Raw genomic sequence first — 15,253 nt, forward strand, 5'->3', positions numbered from 1 at the left:
GAGCAATTTATTGCAGCTGGTCGATAATCATTTTAAATAGCCTACTTTATGTCCTGTTTAGGTATTAATATTGTATCATATTTCACAAGCTGTGCCTTAACAGTATTTTATAAATGAAGTGGAATAAAAACTAAAATAACTGAAATGTATTGAAATCTACAATTGCGTAAACATGAAATACTCCAGTAAAGTATAGTCTACTTCAAAATATATAACCTACTTATACGTATATTATTGAATTTGGTGGTGGTGATGGTGCAGTGGATGTGACACATGCTTTTGGTGTGGGAGATCTGGGTTTGATTCCCAGTGCAATATATCGACCAATGTGTCCCTGAGCAAGACACTTAACCCCTAGTTGCTCCAGAGGCGTGCGGCCTCTGACATACATACATATATATATATATATATAGATATAGATATAGATATAGATATATTATTGTAAGTTGCTTTGGATAAAAGCCAGCAAGTAATGGTAATAGTAATTTGAATAATTGCAGAAGCTACTTTTCACCACTGATTGTTTCCTACAATTCAAGGCAGTTTCTTCCACACATGGGTCCATTCCCCCAGTTTTGGAGCCACAGAAACAATCCTTTTTGGTGTCCATCAAAAAGGATTAACATGCCAATTTTTTATTAAGACATGGTCTACGTTTATGTAAAATGTGATTAAAATCAAGACACATTCATTTAAAATATAGCAGCAAATTAAAAAACAGCTAAGACACAGAGAGAGAGAGAGAGAGAGAGAGAGAGAGAGAGAGAGAGAGGGGAAGAGGAAATATATCCAATTATGAATACAGATTTAGAAGCAAAATTGTATGTTAGGCTGTACCACAGGCTCGCAATTCCATTTAATTCAGTGCACTCCTACCACTCAATCCAAATTGAAGGGCATTTTTAGAAATGTATTATCTTTCAGATTTTACGGAAAACGTTTGGTAACGCCTGATCTGAGACAAGATCAGTGGAGAGATCAAACTGAAGCGAAACAGACAGGAGATCAACACTGTATTGATAGCAGTTGTAATAGCAATGCATTTTTGTATGCAATCAGCACTCTGTTTTATTAGAGCACCATTTTGATCTCTTAGAGATGTTTACGAAGCTTTTTGCCTGATTTCTAACGCCTAATCTGACCCATTAAACAAAGGATTGTCGGTGCACACTCAATAATAAGCCCGAAAAAAATGTTACCAACGAGCTCTATTTCTGTAAAATGTAAATAAAGGCCATCTGCTCCGATATGTAAACAGCAGACCGACTCCTCCTATCCGGGCGCCCCTCGCGTCTTGACCCGCCCCCGTTACGAGCACTCTCTGCTCCTATTGGTCAACAGAGAAAGCCCTGCCCACGTAACGGCTGGTCTCTCACCTCCTAGTGGACGTCGGACCGCCCACCAGAGCGAGAACAAAACAATCGGCATCCCTCATACAGTACAACTTAACAGGAGGACCCAAGCCAAATCTTGATATTTAAGACCTTTCACACCGGCACGGACACCACCGAGGGAGACATGGTTTCTCCGGTAACAGTAGTGAGTATCTGCTTCAAACCAGCGTTGGTAATTTACCCACACTAAACAGGAGCGGTAGGGGTAGCTAGTTTAGCTACATGGTAACAACACTTAAAGATAAAATGATCCATCCGCATTAATGTTTCTATCAATAATTGATATGTTCATTATCAACTGCCTCGAGTTACTAATTCACTGTTAGTTATTATTCATAGCATAGCATGTCATACTTTGTATTCGAAGGCCAGTGCATGCTCATTTAGGTGAGAATTAGCAGTAAATAAGAATATAACGTTATGTTCGCTGAATAGAAAATGTTCAGCCAGGTGCCCTCGGACGCCCAGGTTTTAGGCTTGTCAGCGACTTATTGCCTCGTTATTCACAATGTACCTCTGAATGCGTAAAGCAGGAACTTTTGTTCAGCGTAGCCGTTTCCTTTACACGTTTAAGCAGCGACTGTTAACGCTATTTCCGTATCGATATTACACGTTACAGACGTTTTCACTAATTTCCCAAAAGCAGCCCCTGACAAAAAACAAAAACCTATCATGTGACGACCTTTTTTTGTCTTTTTTTTTTTTTTCCTCTTTCCCTTTCCTCCAGTAACGCATGCGTCGAGCAGTGCTCTGCTTTGGCTGCTTTTCTTCTCATCTCCTTTGCTGTAGCTATGCATATAGCCTACATAGACTCTATTGTTTTGCCTATCCATTTGCTACATAATTGACACAAGTGCCACTGCAGGAAATTTGGCCATTTTGACAAAGTAAAAAAAGGTGACAGCTACATGCATAATTTAACCGGCCCTAGCATCCTATTACTTTGACAGAGCTGCTATGAAATTTTACCCCATTTGCAGGGGCCAACTTGGCCTGTAGTAAACCCTGACATGTAGCCTGTGTGGTTGCAGTGAGAGGAGTCTGTATGTATGCCTTAGTGATGATGATGATGATGCTGTGCAGGTTCTGGGGTTGCTTAACCTTGGCCCCAGTATTATAGTGAAAGGTAGCCATGCTGAGTCAGAACACTGTTGGACAGTGTATAGTAGGGCACGCATCTTCTCCCTCCAATTTGAAAGAACAAAAGTGGGCGAGCAAATGACATTGACTTTTTGATCATCAGGAAAACAACCATTGTAAATTAATCATCATCATTTTGCTTTAAATTGGCCTTAGTACATCTACCTAAAAAGCAGCTATATTTAGGCTTTTTTATGTCTGATTTTAAGACAAGGTTTTTATAAAGACTGCCACACTCCATAACATCTGGTGAACAGACTTTTGGTGGACTGCTCTTAAGGGAATTTATCAACTTTTGTCCTTTACAGATTATCTAGAGTCAGCCACCTGCACTTTAACTAATGTGGACTTTGCACCTGCTATAGGTCACTTCACTTCGCTTTTTGGCTTTTCTAAATTACATTTTTTTGAGTTGATTGTCCCTTGTCCTAATTTTTTTTTTACTAAGTATTACACTCACTTTAAAAAACGTTATAGAGTTCAGCAAAAAGGTGATGTTAAAAAGATACATGGTTCAACTTTTAGTTTTCCTTGGTGTGGAAGAACACCTGCATATATTGTACTGTGCTGTACTGCTCATCTGCAACTGACCTCAAGTTATCCTTGGAGTTAAAGCAACTGTAAGGGGGATCCTTCCAACAGCAGTGTTGTTGTGTTATGCTACATAGAAATAACTTGTCATATGACTCAAATGCCAGCTGTGCCTGCCAGGATCATACTTATGTTACAGTTCCCCTCTTCCAAATGGTGTACACGAGACTTTACAGGTCCTTTTTATTTGTTTACGTGTATCATGTTTCTCGCACTCTGCTAGCGTATGACCTAGAATGACCCGGAAAAATTGAATAGAAGTTCACCCTGACTGGATGGCATTCAATGCTTCAATGCAGTACTTTTTTTTTTTTTTTTTTTTTGCTTTATGGTTGGTGAAGAAGTATTAGCGGCTATCAGCGTCTTGGTTTTTTTCCTGTACTGCAATTACAAGACGAGTTTGGGCTCAAGTGGCTGATAGTTTGGTCGGGTACAAAAGTGTAAAAACATTTGTAAACATTTAAGGATATTCATTGCTAAGTTTGTATTTTGTTTTCACACACATAATGCATTTTATGCAGACTAATCTCATTAAGTGGCGTATGTATGACATGCCAATTCGTATGCCATTTTGGCGTGTTATCAAGACGCATAATCGCTTTTTATCAACGCCGTTTGGCTTCCATTGACCTACATTACGTGTGAATTATCGCCGTAGTGAGTAGTATGAAAGGATGTAAGGCCGTAGCGAGTAGTATGAAAGGACGGAAGTCTGCGGAGGGAGGATGGTTGGGGTGGTGGATGGGTAAACCACAGGCCTTTCACCCAGGAGAGCCGGCATCGTGTCCTGCGTGTGGCGTTTATCAACCGTTTTATTTATTTATTTATTTATTTTTGAATAAAGCCTTCCCCAATGTTCTTTTCCTAAACTCAACCTTTTTTTGTTTGTTTTTTTACACGCGTGCGACATTGTTCTCGCGATAGCGCGGCACGTTCTCGTGACACCACGCCACGTGTTGTGTATGTTTACATCCGCCGAATACAGCGTAGACATACACGTGGAAAGCTCAAAATGCGTACAGATAACACGCCATTTGACTTTAGGAAAGTGTTGTGTATGTTTACGCAAAGTCATGATGTCACGTTGCAATATGGTAGTCAGCTTTTTTCAAGTTATTCTGCATCATTTGTTTTCCAAGATTCAAGATTCTAAATCCTTTATTAATCCCACAATGGGGAAATTCACACTGTTGCAGCAGCAAGGGACAGGGGGAAACGTACATAGACACAGATAAATAGAATAAATAATAAAATGTATTTACCGTATTGTTAGCTTGAAACATACATTGATTTGTAGTTAGTTTGAAATAATTTGTGGCCTTCTTGATGTAAGACTGTAATGCAATGTATCAGAGAAGAACAATTACATCAGATATTACAGCAGCGACGGTAGGTGATTATTTGACAAAAAAACGTAATATTCATAATTTAGATTCAGAACTGTTCAACACTGCTGGAGATTTCAGTCCAGCTAATGATACAATGAAATAAACATTACTTGCAAGATTTGAAAGAGACGCTTTTTAATGATTCGAGGCATAGGTGTGCCCCATGCACACCTATGTCTCTCTCCTACTCGCAGTCATTTTCTTATTGTCTAGATACAGGAAGTTAACATTAACAACAGTGAAAAGGGGAAACGACAAAGTATGGCTCAAACGCAGCATGAATAGGACCAAAGGTTATGGGTGTCTTTCTCCCACCTTCCTCCCTGAAATCTGTGTTCACCCTCCAAATCTCCTATTAGACAGTGTTCTACATATCCTTTGAGACCCCCCACACACACACACACACACACACAAAATAATTGCAAATAAATAAAATAATGTTTGTGATCAGTGCCTTGGCCTGCTGGTCTCAAGCAAAGTAACCTATTCTTTCACTGTACGCTGTTAAATAATAGAAAGGCTCTATCTGTGTAATGATCCTGACAGTACAGCAGCAATATGTTGTGTTTTTTGGTGTCCTGTCACCGGGGGCCTGATACACAGCGTTATAATATTGGCTAGTCTGAGAGTCCTGACAGTTTTATCTCCTCTGCTTGGCACCCATTTGACCGTAATGGGATAGACAGAGCAAGAGAGAGAGACACACACACACACACACACACGCACACAATTTTTGTAATAAGACTAGCTTTAATCCATTTTTAGGTACCTATTTGTTTTATGAAGGCCATTGAAAGTAAATAATGGAGAGAAGAGGAGTGCATTAGTTCACATTATACACCAAGCTTTAGTTTTGCCTTAGTGGGGAGATTCCTCTGGACGAGACATGACAATATCTCAATTGTATATGTAAGCAAAAAGCAAAATATAATTTTATTTGTAAAAAAAAAAAAAAACGACTTAAAACTAAAACTAAAGCCACTATAGCAGCTTATTTTGATACTTATTTCAGCCTTGTCAGATCAACCTGTGGGCTCTTATGATGGTGGTAAACCTGTTATTCCTTTTTTTTTGTGCCACTTTGGTAGACAGCTCAAACTTTACAAGAAAAAGACTGAAAGTGCCCTAAGTTTGTGTAAGACCAATTAGAAATTAGAAAATGAAACACACAGTGTCAGAAAGAAGCCATGGAAATATAAACAAGTACACACTGAAAAATCTCGCTGAAAAGACAAACTAATTACTGGTACAGAGATGGTGAAACATAGCACGTTATAGCACTAGTTAATAACGATGTAAGCTGTCACTTTAAATTGTTCACTAAAATCCCTGATATATTTGGAAATGGTTATCCACACTTTGGGAGCAGAGTTGAAAATGAAATGTTTCTGGCTCTGAACAGGAACCAAAAAAAAACAAACCACAGTGGAACATCTGAGTTAACATGAAGGCACACCAAACAACAGGGTGTCTGCATTCTTGGCCAGTCCTGAGTCATTTTAGAGCTTAATGTGCTCTTCAATCAGATCTTAATGATGCGGAGAGCTCGCATAGTTCAGCTTAAACTTGAGTGATATGGCCTCACTGTTGAGTTTCTTTAGGAGGAAGCAAGACAGTGAGTTCATTGCGGCTTCTTTTTTTATTTATTTTTATTTTTTGAAGGACGGAAGAGGAACATATGAATTAACTTGGCAATATTTCACAGATGAAGTAATGCTGTTTTGGTCACTCTATGATGCGGGACATAAAGCTTAAAACACATTAGATAACAACCACAACCAAGCTTGTGTTTTTTGTCTCAGCATGCTTGTGACCGTGTGTGAACTTGTGTGTTATAGCCTTAATCCCTTTTGTTTTCCAGCTGTGTTAATCAAATCAACTACACCAGGGCAGGCTTGAGGTCAAACATTTTGACTGAATCCTGTACGGTAATTTGGCTCGCTATTTTATGGAGCGGTTGTACAATCAAGCCCTCCGCCTTCCTCCCCTCCTCCAGGTTGCATAAACCATATGAACTAGAGTGACCCCTCGTTTTTTCTCACCTCCTCTCCTTCTCCCCTCTCCCCCCAACTCACTTGTCCAATCCCAAATCCGACTGTCATCTGAATGCTTGTAACGCCAACCCGCTCACTGTCCCCCTCCCCTAAAGCCTCACTTCCCCATGTTTCCTCCTGCTTCTTCTTGTCTGTCCCTACTTACTTACTCTTTTGTGAATACTGCAATCGGAGCATTGCTTATTCAAATCATTTTTCTTTACCACAGAATGTTTGTGGAGAGGGTTGCAAAAGGGCCACTGGAAAATAGTCACTTGGGACATCAAAAAGCAGCCCAGTCTTGTCAACCCTTTCCCTGTTGCACTATGACCCCGTCTTCGTCCTCCTATTTTCTGTCTTTACTCGTATCCTCCCATCTCTCCTCCAGTGATCTAAACTCTAGTGAACCCTAAGTCTGCATTCAATTCACACAGCCTCCCAAATGAAGCGGTATGTTTTGTTATTTTATGCTGACGACAGCTGACTGTCACGCAGGGCTCATAGCTCATGGCTAATGTCCCCTTAAAGGATTCAGTTTTGGCCATTTCTTCGCTTTTTGCTCGCAGGTTTCGTTCTAGAGCTTCCCCTACAGCTTCGGAATAGATATTTGGCAACTCCTATGTTTACTTGTGTCTGAGTCCTCGCTCGGTCAGTCTGCCGTTTCCTCTTTCTCTGTTCCTCCGACAATGCTTTCCTTGCTTTCTGCTTCTTTTTAGCCGTCTCAGCCATGACGATAGTGTGAAAAACTACTAAAATCGCTACCTTGTTAGCCGGTTCCTGGATGGGCGTATGTGTGCAGAGCCGTGAAGCAATTTGTTACATCACAAGACATCACGCGATACTTCCTGACGCTGAGGCCGGGCGACTAATGAAAACCATTATATCCACTGTAGACCAGTTTATGAATTTCACCATGCAATGAGGCCTTCTTGATGTAAGACTGTGATCAGAGCCGGCCCGAAGCATAAGCCACCTAAGCGGCTGCTTAGGGCCCCGTGGCTACCAGAGGGCCCCCAAGAGCGCTTGAAATGTCCCACAATAGAGCTCATAACAGAGCCGGTCTATTTAAAGATAGTGTTGCTGCTAATTAGGTCTCACATTAGTCTTTAAATGCTTATTTGCACATTATGAGTGCTTAAACTAATATTTACAATACACAAGTTGGTTAAGTGCCAAGTGCAGTGGCAGCATGTAACAATGTGGAGAGTCCCCAAACCAAATCCTGCTTAGGCCCCCAGAAGTCTAGGGCCGGCGCTGACTGTGATGAAATGTATCAGAGAAGAACAATTACATCAGATATTACAGCAGCGACGGTAGGTGATTATTTGACAAAAATGGTAATATTCATAATTTAGATTCAACTGTTCAACACTGTTGAGGGGTCACTCAAGCGTTAGACGGTGGGGCAAAAACGCAGGTCTTTCCATTCATTTTGATTCGATGGGGGGGGTAGTGCGTTTAGCGAGAGCAATTCTCGGAACCATAGGTGGGTGGTCATTCTAGAGGAGTTGTGAAACCTCTTTCTAGCCCTGTTTTTTTTTATTTTTTGTGACCCTGTTGGGCCTTATGTCTTTGGACAGAAAGAAACATGACTGGTAACGCAGCGTGAAAGACGAAATTGAGACTTGAATATGCTGCACAGTTCTCAAGAACCTGAGATCCGAAGAAGAAGGTGAAGCAGAGGAGAGGAGAGGAGAAACAAAAACAAGATGGGGGAGAGAATAAAAAAAGAGAAGAAAAGGTTACAGGGAGTCAGAGGAACAGCGTGGAGCCTTTTGCATTTCCCCTTCTACTCAGCTGTTTCGCTTCAGCCACAAAACACGTGCATATCTGACACAGCGATGTAAACTAGTGACCACGCAGCCTGAAGACTGTTCCAGTCCTAACTCAAACCACTCTGCCAAACAAGCAGAAGTACTTACAGTTTGCTACTTATGTTTCCCCTTTTAATCACAGATGAACTGTTAAGAGGTTTTTGCTTCTTGTGATATATCTCAAGCCCTCTGCCTTGAGATAAAAGCCCCTTTAATAAATATAGTTTAAGGCAGAATGACAAGAGTGTCACATTGTTCACTGAATAGAATCGCCTCATGTAAGTGTAACCAGTTATGACTAAATTTATAATGGAAATATTTAATCTGCTTTCAGGTCAAGAGTGAAGGCCCCAAGCTGGTGCCATTCTTTAAGGCAACCTGTGTATACTTTGTCCTGTGGCTGCCCACCTCAAGCCCATCCTGGTTCAGCGCACTTATCAAATGTCTACCCATCTTCTGCCTCTGGGTGTTTTTACTGGCACATGGGTTCAGCTTCCTCGGTGCTCACTCCAATGCCCGCAAGATCTTGGCTGGCCTCATCTTTTCTGCTCTGGGCGATGCCTTTCTCATCTGGCAGGAGCAGGGCTACTTTGTCCACGGTAAAGAGAAAACCTCGCTTTGTTACAATTGTCTCATTTTTTTCCTTCAATTTGGGCCTTATTTTTGTAGTTTTGACCATCGTTGCTTTTGGTAATAGCATCATTGCAGCTGGAAAAGACAATGCTATAAAAAAAAGGAGGCAAAAATCTTAGATGTTTTATCATCAAATAAAATCAGTTACAATGTGACCATAACCAATAGAAACACTGGCCAAAAACTACAAATGTAATAATCAAGTTGTAATGAACATACACTACCGGTCAAAAGTTTGGGGTCACTTAGAAATTTCCATTACAGACAGAATACCAGCTGAGATCAGTTGCATTGTTTTTTTTTAATCAGGGCAGCAGTTTTCAGATGACATTATGTGCTTACATAATTGCAAAAGGGTTCTCGACTGTTGTAGAAAGAAGTGGCTGATCTTTAATGCAATATCAGCATTGCCCATTATCAGCAACCATTCATCCAATGTTCCAGAGGCACATTCTGTTTACTAATATGATATTATTTTAAAAGGCTGACTGAGAAAACATTGGAGAACCCTTTTGCAATTATGTAAACACATAATTTAATCTGAAAACTGCTGCCCTGGTTAAAAAAAAGCAATGCAACTGATCTCAGCTGGTATTCTGTCTGTAATGGAGTGGAATGGAAATTTCTAAGTGACCCCAAACTTTTGTAGCCTCGTGAGACCGTCCTGATCTCTTGAGCACCAGTTTTCTACTCGCAGATCAGTCTGGCATCTTGAGATAGAGAAAATGTGGAGCTGTTCGCCAAGCGACCGACCAATCAGCGTTGGTTTTGAGGTGGGTTTGGGTGTGACGCAACGAGAAGCGACTGTTCAGTCTAAACAACATGGCAGCTTCCACAGATGAGATGAGCGTAGCTATCGTGCAAGTTTTATCCGACTTAGAAAGTATTCCTTCATTGAAAGAAGAGCAAAAAACGGCACTGGAGGCTTTTCTAGGAGGAAAAGATGTTTTTGCTCTTCTCCCGACTGGTTTCGGCAAGAGTTTGATCTGATTGGCTGATTTGGCCCATCTATCACCAACATAGGTGGTGATAGACAGATGGTTTATCCAATCAGCTAACCAGTATTTTCGCCCCTTCCCAAAAGTTCTCCAACGGAAAGTTCCCAGATGGACATGCCGAGCAAATGCGAAGCAATCCATCTGGCGGAGTCAGGTTAAAACTTTTGACCGGTAGTGTAAATTATCTTTCTTTTTTTACCTCATCTGGTGTCATGCTTCAAGCCTTATTTTACAGGATGCTACTCTGTAGGATTGTATTTAGATTTAAATAATACATATATTTATATAATGCCCTGCAGGCCTTCTGATGTTTGCCATCACCCACATCCTCTACTCATCTGCCTTTGGGATGAAGCCTGTTAACGTGTCTGCTGGCCTGGTGATCACTGCGGTGTCCTCTGTGAGCTACATGCTGCTATACCCCTACCTGTCTGGCCCCTTCACCTACCTGGTGGCCGTCTACATCGCTCTGATCGGCTTCATGGGCTGGAGGGCCATCGCAGGCCTGCAGCTGACCAACGACCTGTGGACCTGGACCAAGCTGTGCTCCTGCCTGGGTGCCGTGCTCTTTATGGTCTCCGACCTGACCATCGCCGTCAACAAGTTCTGCTTCCCCGTGCCCCATTCGCGTGCCATCATCATGGCCACCTACTATGCCGCCCAGATGCTGATAGCGCTGTCGGCCGTCGAGTGCCAGGACGCGGAGGTGGCCAGGAAGAGAACGTGAGGTGCCGCAACGTCCGCAGTGAACGGCCGCGAGGGTGGGAAGGTGGCAGCGGCCTTTCCCCCCCCCTCCGAGGTGATCATGGACACATCTCACTGCCATATCCCCAGCCCTCAACCCTCATCTCAGTGTGACGCTACCACGCCGTTGTTAGCATGACAACTGGTTCACGGTGGTCTTCACATGGCTATCGCCCTACTACCCCACTAGCATGGTAGTCTCATACTCTTCTTCTTACCACGAAGATATGGCAGTATTATCTTCAGCCTCTCTTACAACAGTCCTACCTGCCTCCTCCGATCCTAGAATGGCTGTCTCTCAACCTAGTTACCATGGAGACAAGCATAGTTATTTTAACCTGCTATATATATATATATATATATAGTATAAAGTATTAGAGTATACTTTACTTTTAACTGTTATGTTTTAATTTAAAGGGGAGCATGTCACTGGGGACCTTCGAGGAGTGTGTGTGGGAGAGCGATTGTGTGTGTGTGTATGTGCGTTTGATTAACACAGTCCCATCACACACAATCACCACACTGACTCCCGCCACACATCTACGTTATGTGGTCCAATAACACAATTTTAACATCTTATTTTTGTCATTTTTTGTTGTTGCCTGAGACCTTGTTAAAAAGGGATTTGTCTTTCCCATTAGCTTTTCACTCTCTGTTGCTCTGTTTTTTTTTTTTTTTTTTCCTGAGTTAAAGCTGTGGTAGGCAGTATATTTTTGGCATCGTTTGGGCAAAAATTCCATAATAACCTTTTTAGCATATTGTAATTCAAGTGGTCTGAGAGAAGACAAGACTCCTGCGCCTCCGCTTGGCTCTGTATTTAAGCTTTAGAAAATGTAGCCCGTGACGGGAGACTTTAGCCAATCACAAGTCATTTCAGAGAGAGAGAGCCTTCCTATTGGCTGTACAAAGAGGTCTCACCCTGCTTAAAATGCTGGCTTTTTTTTTGTTTGTTTTTGCTTTCTGCCTACTGCAGCTTTAAGGGTGCTATTGTTAAAGGAGAACACCACCTAAATTAAGAATTCCAATATGTTATCTCCATGGCCTAACAAAGTTGAATTCAATATTTGTGAACACTCTCTCTCAAAGCCAGAAACCGGAGAAGTAAGTCTCAAATCTCATTAAGTATAAAGTCTGGAGCTGCTCCATAGACAATGAATGGGAGACTGAGAGAATGAGGGATATCCCCAGCCCTCAACCCTCATCTCAGTGTGACGCTACCACGCCGTTGTTAGCATGACAACTGGTTCACGGTGGTCTTCACATGGCTATCGCCCTACTACCCCACTAGCATGGTAGTCTCATACTCTTCTTCTTACCACGAAGATATGGCAGTATTATCTTCAGCCTCTCTTACAACAGTCCTACCTGCCTCCTCCGATCCTAGAATGGCTGTCTCTCAACCTAGTTACCATGGAGACAAGCATAGTTATTTGGTTGGGCATATCCAAACCTGCTTTATTATCTGTAGGACCCTTACATTTCATTCATAACAACCACACTGCCTTTGTGTACCGCACTTAACATCCTCACCAAATCCGCACCCAGTCGCTTCAAATGAATGAATCAGGATGTCCTTAAATAACTAGATGTACAGAGAACGAATGACAGAGACAGAGACAAAAAAGTGAGGCAACGGGGGGGTAAAAAGAAAAGCAGGGTTTAAGTTGCATGACTGCCACAACCGCCGCGTATTGTAGTTTTAGTAATCGAGAGGTGGAGGTTGTTTGTGGAAGCTTGGTTCTTCCTGCTAAAATGTTGTTGACACTGTCCTGCCGTCACAAAGAGAACACAGTAAACATTGTAGTCCCAGCAGACCACAGTACACATTCTAACATGCTGTATGTTTTACAGGGATTTGTCCTGCCACTTTTTCAGAAAACGTTGACACGCTCACAGACACACCTGACACCTACGAACCCTGCCGATTTTAGTTATTAGGAAAAGTCCACAGGGGTCTTATTGCTGAACTAGATCAGCCAACCCATGCTGTCACTGGCCTGAAACCATGTTACTGGCTGCAATCTTTTTGTTTATCGTGTGTGTGTGTGTGTGTGTGTGTGTGTGTGTGTGTGTGTGTGTGTGTGTATCAGGCATTCACTCCCTCATAACAACACACACACTATACATAGAACATGCACATAAACATACACAATGCCCCGGGGATGAGGGAACTGACTTGTCATGTGAGGGAACAGTTTTCCCATTATTCCTAATACTTCTTTGTCACAGGACATTTTATCAGCTTTAATCCCGCAAAAATCCACCGCGGCAAATCCCAGACAGGTCAGCTGATATTTTGCCTTTCATCTATCACATATTTCCCCCTCTTACCTTTTCATTTTGTTTCACCCACTGCAAATGGTTTATGCTAGGGTGAAGTGTCTCACTGAATATCGAAGAAGTGTACTGTAACACTTTGCTTTAGATGTCTACATACATGCATGGTTTGAGTGTGCGCGCATGTGTGAGAGTGTGTGTATTGTCCTCGTCTTGGCTGTTGAGTAACGATTGTGTACCTGTGACAAGTCAGAACCAACTCAACCTCTGCATGTGTTTTATAGCCCCCAATGTGTTGTCAGTTAAGAATGACTTTAAAGTAGTTTTTGATGGGAAACAGTGTAATCAAACTGGGGTAAATCTACTCTTTAGGTGTAATTTGACATTAGTCTCACTTTGCCCCAGACCCTCCCCCAAAGCGCGCTGAATGAGGGGATGGTGGGAAAACGTGCTCTGGTTTAACGGCATTTATTTAAACCAATCAGAATCGTCATGGGCGGCGCTAAGCTCCGCACAGAGCCGCTGCAAAATAGTCGTGCGAGAGAAAACGCAGATTGGACAGATAGTCTAGCTAGCTGTCCCAATATACCCTAGAGAGATTTGAGGAGCAGTCAACAATAGTCCTCATTAATACACCGAATTTAAAATCCCAACACAAAGAAAGTGTATAGAAACGGAAAATACATGCATTCCTGCGGCACCGGAGCAATCCCGGAAGTGGAACGCGAAGGATGTAGACTAATTTGACCTTAATAGTAAGTCCGTTGCTGGACAAGCCTCCTGTTGACTATACCCTGTACACCACTGGCATTATGATTAATACCCCTAGCAGTTTGTATCCCGCAAACAAAAAAAATAGCAAAGGGACAGCTTTTGCTAATTGATGGTCCAGTCCAGTGATATATTGTGCTGTGTACCAAACAAACGGGCATATAAGAAAGAAACAGACCCATGGAGTACCACATACAGTACCCACAGGAAAACAGGAAAACATACGCATATCAAAACACGTTTATGCATCACGTCGGCCATCATGACGGATCTGCAGGCAGACCATGGTGTTGACACTTCTCAAGGCTTCTTAAACATCAACCGCAGCACACAGTCTTAGTCTGACCAGGAAAGAAACTCAGCACAAGCTGAGTCTATTCCTGACGCTGCTTTGCCGGATGGTTCCTCTCTCCCCTTTCGCCCCGTCAGCACGCCCGCCCTCACGACATATATCTGCTTCGTCAGTCAGAAGTGTTTTTTGGTCCGTCTGTATGACAACTTGTCTTCTGTTTGGTGTTTTAATGACTCCACCCTGCATCGCTGCAACGTCCTACTCGGCAGCAGAACTTGTTCTGTCAACAATTCATATAAGCCTTTGTGCGGAAAGACATCCACAGGAGGCTTGCTAGCAGACATGCATTTGTCTGCTTTACGCTGTCTTAAATCAGGGTTTAGTGGAGTACAAGCGGAGATGCTGGTTAACATGATTGACTATCTAGTATGCAGTCTGAAGTAAGACCACCAGGGAAATGAGGAGATTGATTCAAGCCGTCTTACTCATCCTTATTATGTGGGCAATTTATGTAAGCGCTGCTTTCTTTGTACTCGTAACACATTTTGTTCCTATTGGCAACATGCCAGAAGAGTTATCGTTGAAGTATTTCTGAGATTATTGTCGTCGGCCAATCCACACTTTGGATAACCTCCTTGACTTTGGAAAGTGATGTTGCTTTTCTGAGAGTGATAAACGAGTGGCAGCCTGTTAAGCCAGAACTCAAGCACCATATTGTGTCAGTAAGTTGCCAGTTAGTATGCCTATCTGGATGATTTAGTTTTAAATACTCACTCTGTATCTCCTCCATCGTTTCTATTTTTACTTGCCTTGGGCGCAGAGAACCAAAGCTGAAAGAATAATAGAATAGTTGTACAGAGTGGAACTTGTTAGGAATAGACCTCTCATGTATCAACCAACCTCTTGTTTTGCAGTAGGCAGAGGTCACGTCGTTGGTGCAGGAGAGCATCTGGCCCTCCACTTAGGAAGGAGGTTATTGTTAAACTATACTGTAGCTGTAAACGAGGCGAGGAGGTGAAATATGACACACAGGGGAAGACTCCCTTTTCCATCCGGTGCATTAGCTAGCTGCCATCCTGTCCCCACAGATGGCAGGCCAGCAGGCGCATCGCTTCACCTCAGCCTGTCAAAAGCCCTGTTGTTCTGAGCTTTGTGCGTGCAGACAAAAGGGACCTGAG

The 15,253-nt window shown here is 42.4% G+C and overlaps 1 protein-coding gene across 1 annotated transcript; it reads left to right on the forward strand.

Moving 5' to 3' along the window:
* The first annotated feature begins 1,402 nt into the window (after positions 1-1,402).
* On the forward strand, positions 1,403-10,774 carry tmem86a (transmembrane protein 86A). Its single transcript, XM_028586428.1, has 3 exons — positions 1,403-1,539; positions 8,695-8,959; positions 10,291-10,774. The coding sequence occupies exons 1-3, from the start codon at positions 1,519-1,521 to the stop codon at positions 10,716-10,718; spliced, it is 714 nt and encodes a 237-aa protein (XP_028442229.1). The 5' UTR covers positions 1,403-1,518; the 3' UTR covers positions 10,719-10,774.
* The last annotated feature ends 4,479 nt before the right edge of the window (positions 10,775-15,253 follow it).

Source organism: Perca flavescens, chromosome 8 (assembly GCF_004354835.1).
Source record: "Perca flavescens isolate YP-PL-M2 chromosome 8, PFLA_1.0, whole genome shotgun sequence".
NCBI classification, from domain to species: Eukaryota; Metazoa; Chordata; class Actinopteri; order Perciformes; family Percidae; genus Perca; species Perca flavescens.

Bases quoted from the DNA above. Each gene is read 5' to 3' on its own strand.
- tmem86a (XM_028586428.1), top strand. From the start codon at position 1,519: ATGGTTTCTCCGGTAACAGTA. The intron at 1,540-8,694 runs GTGAGTATCTGC...ATCTGCTTTCAG, and splicing joins TGGTTTCTCCGGTAACAGTA to GTCAAGAGTGAAGGCCCCAA. The intron at 8,960-10,290 runs GTAAAGAGAAAA...AATGCCCTGCAG, and splicing joins GCAGGGCTACTTTGTCCACG to GCCTTCTGATGTTTGCCATC.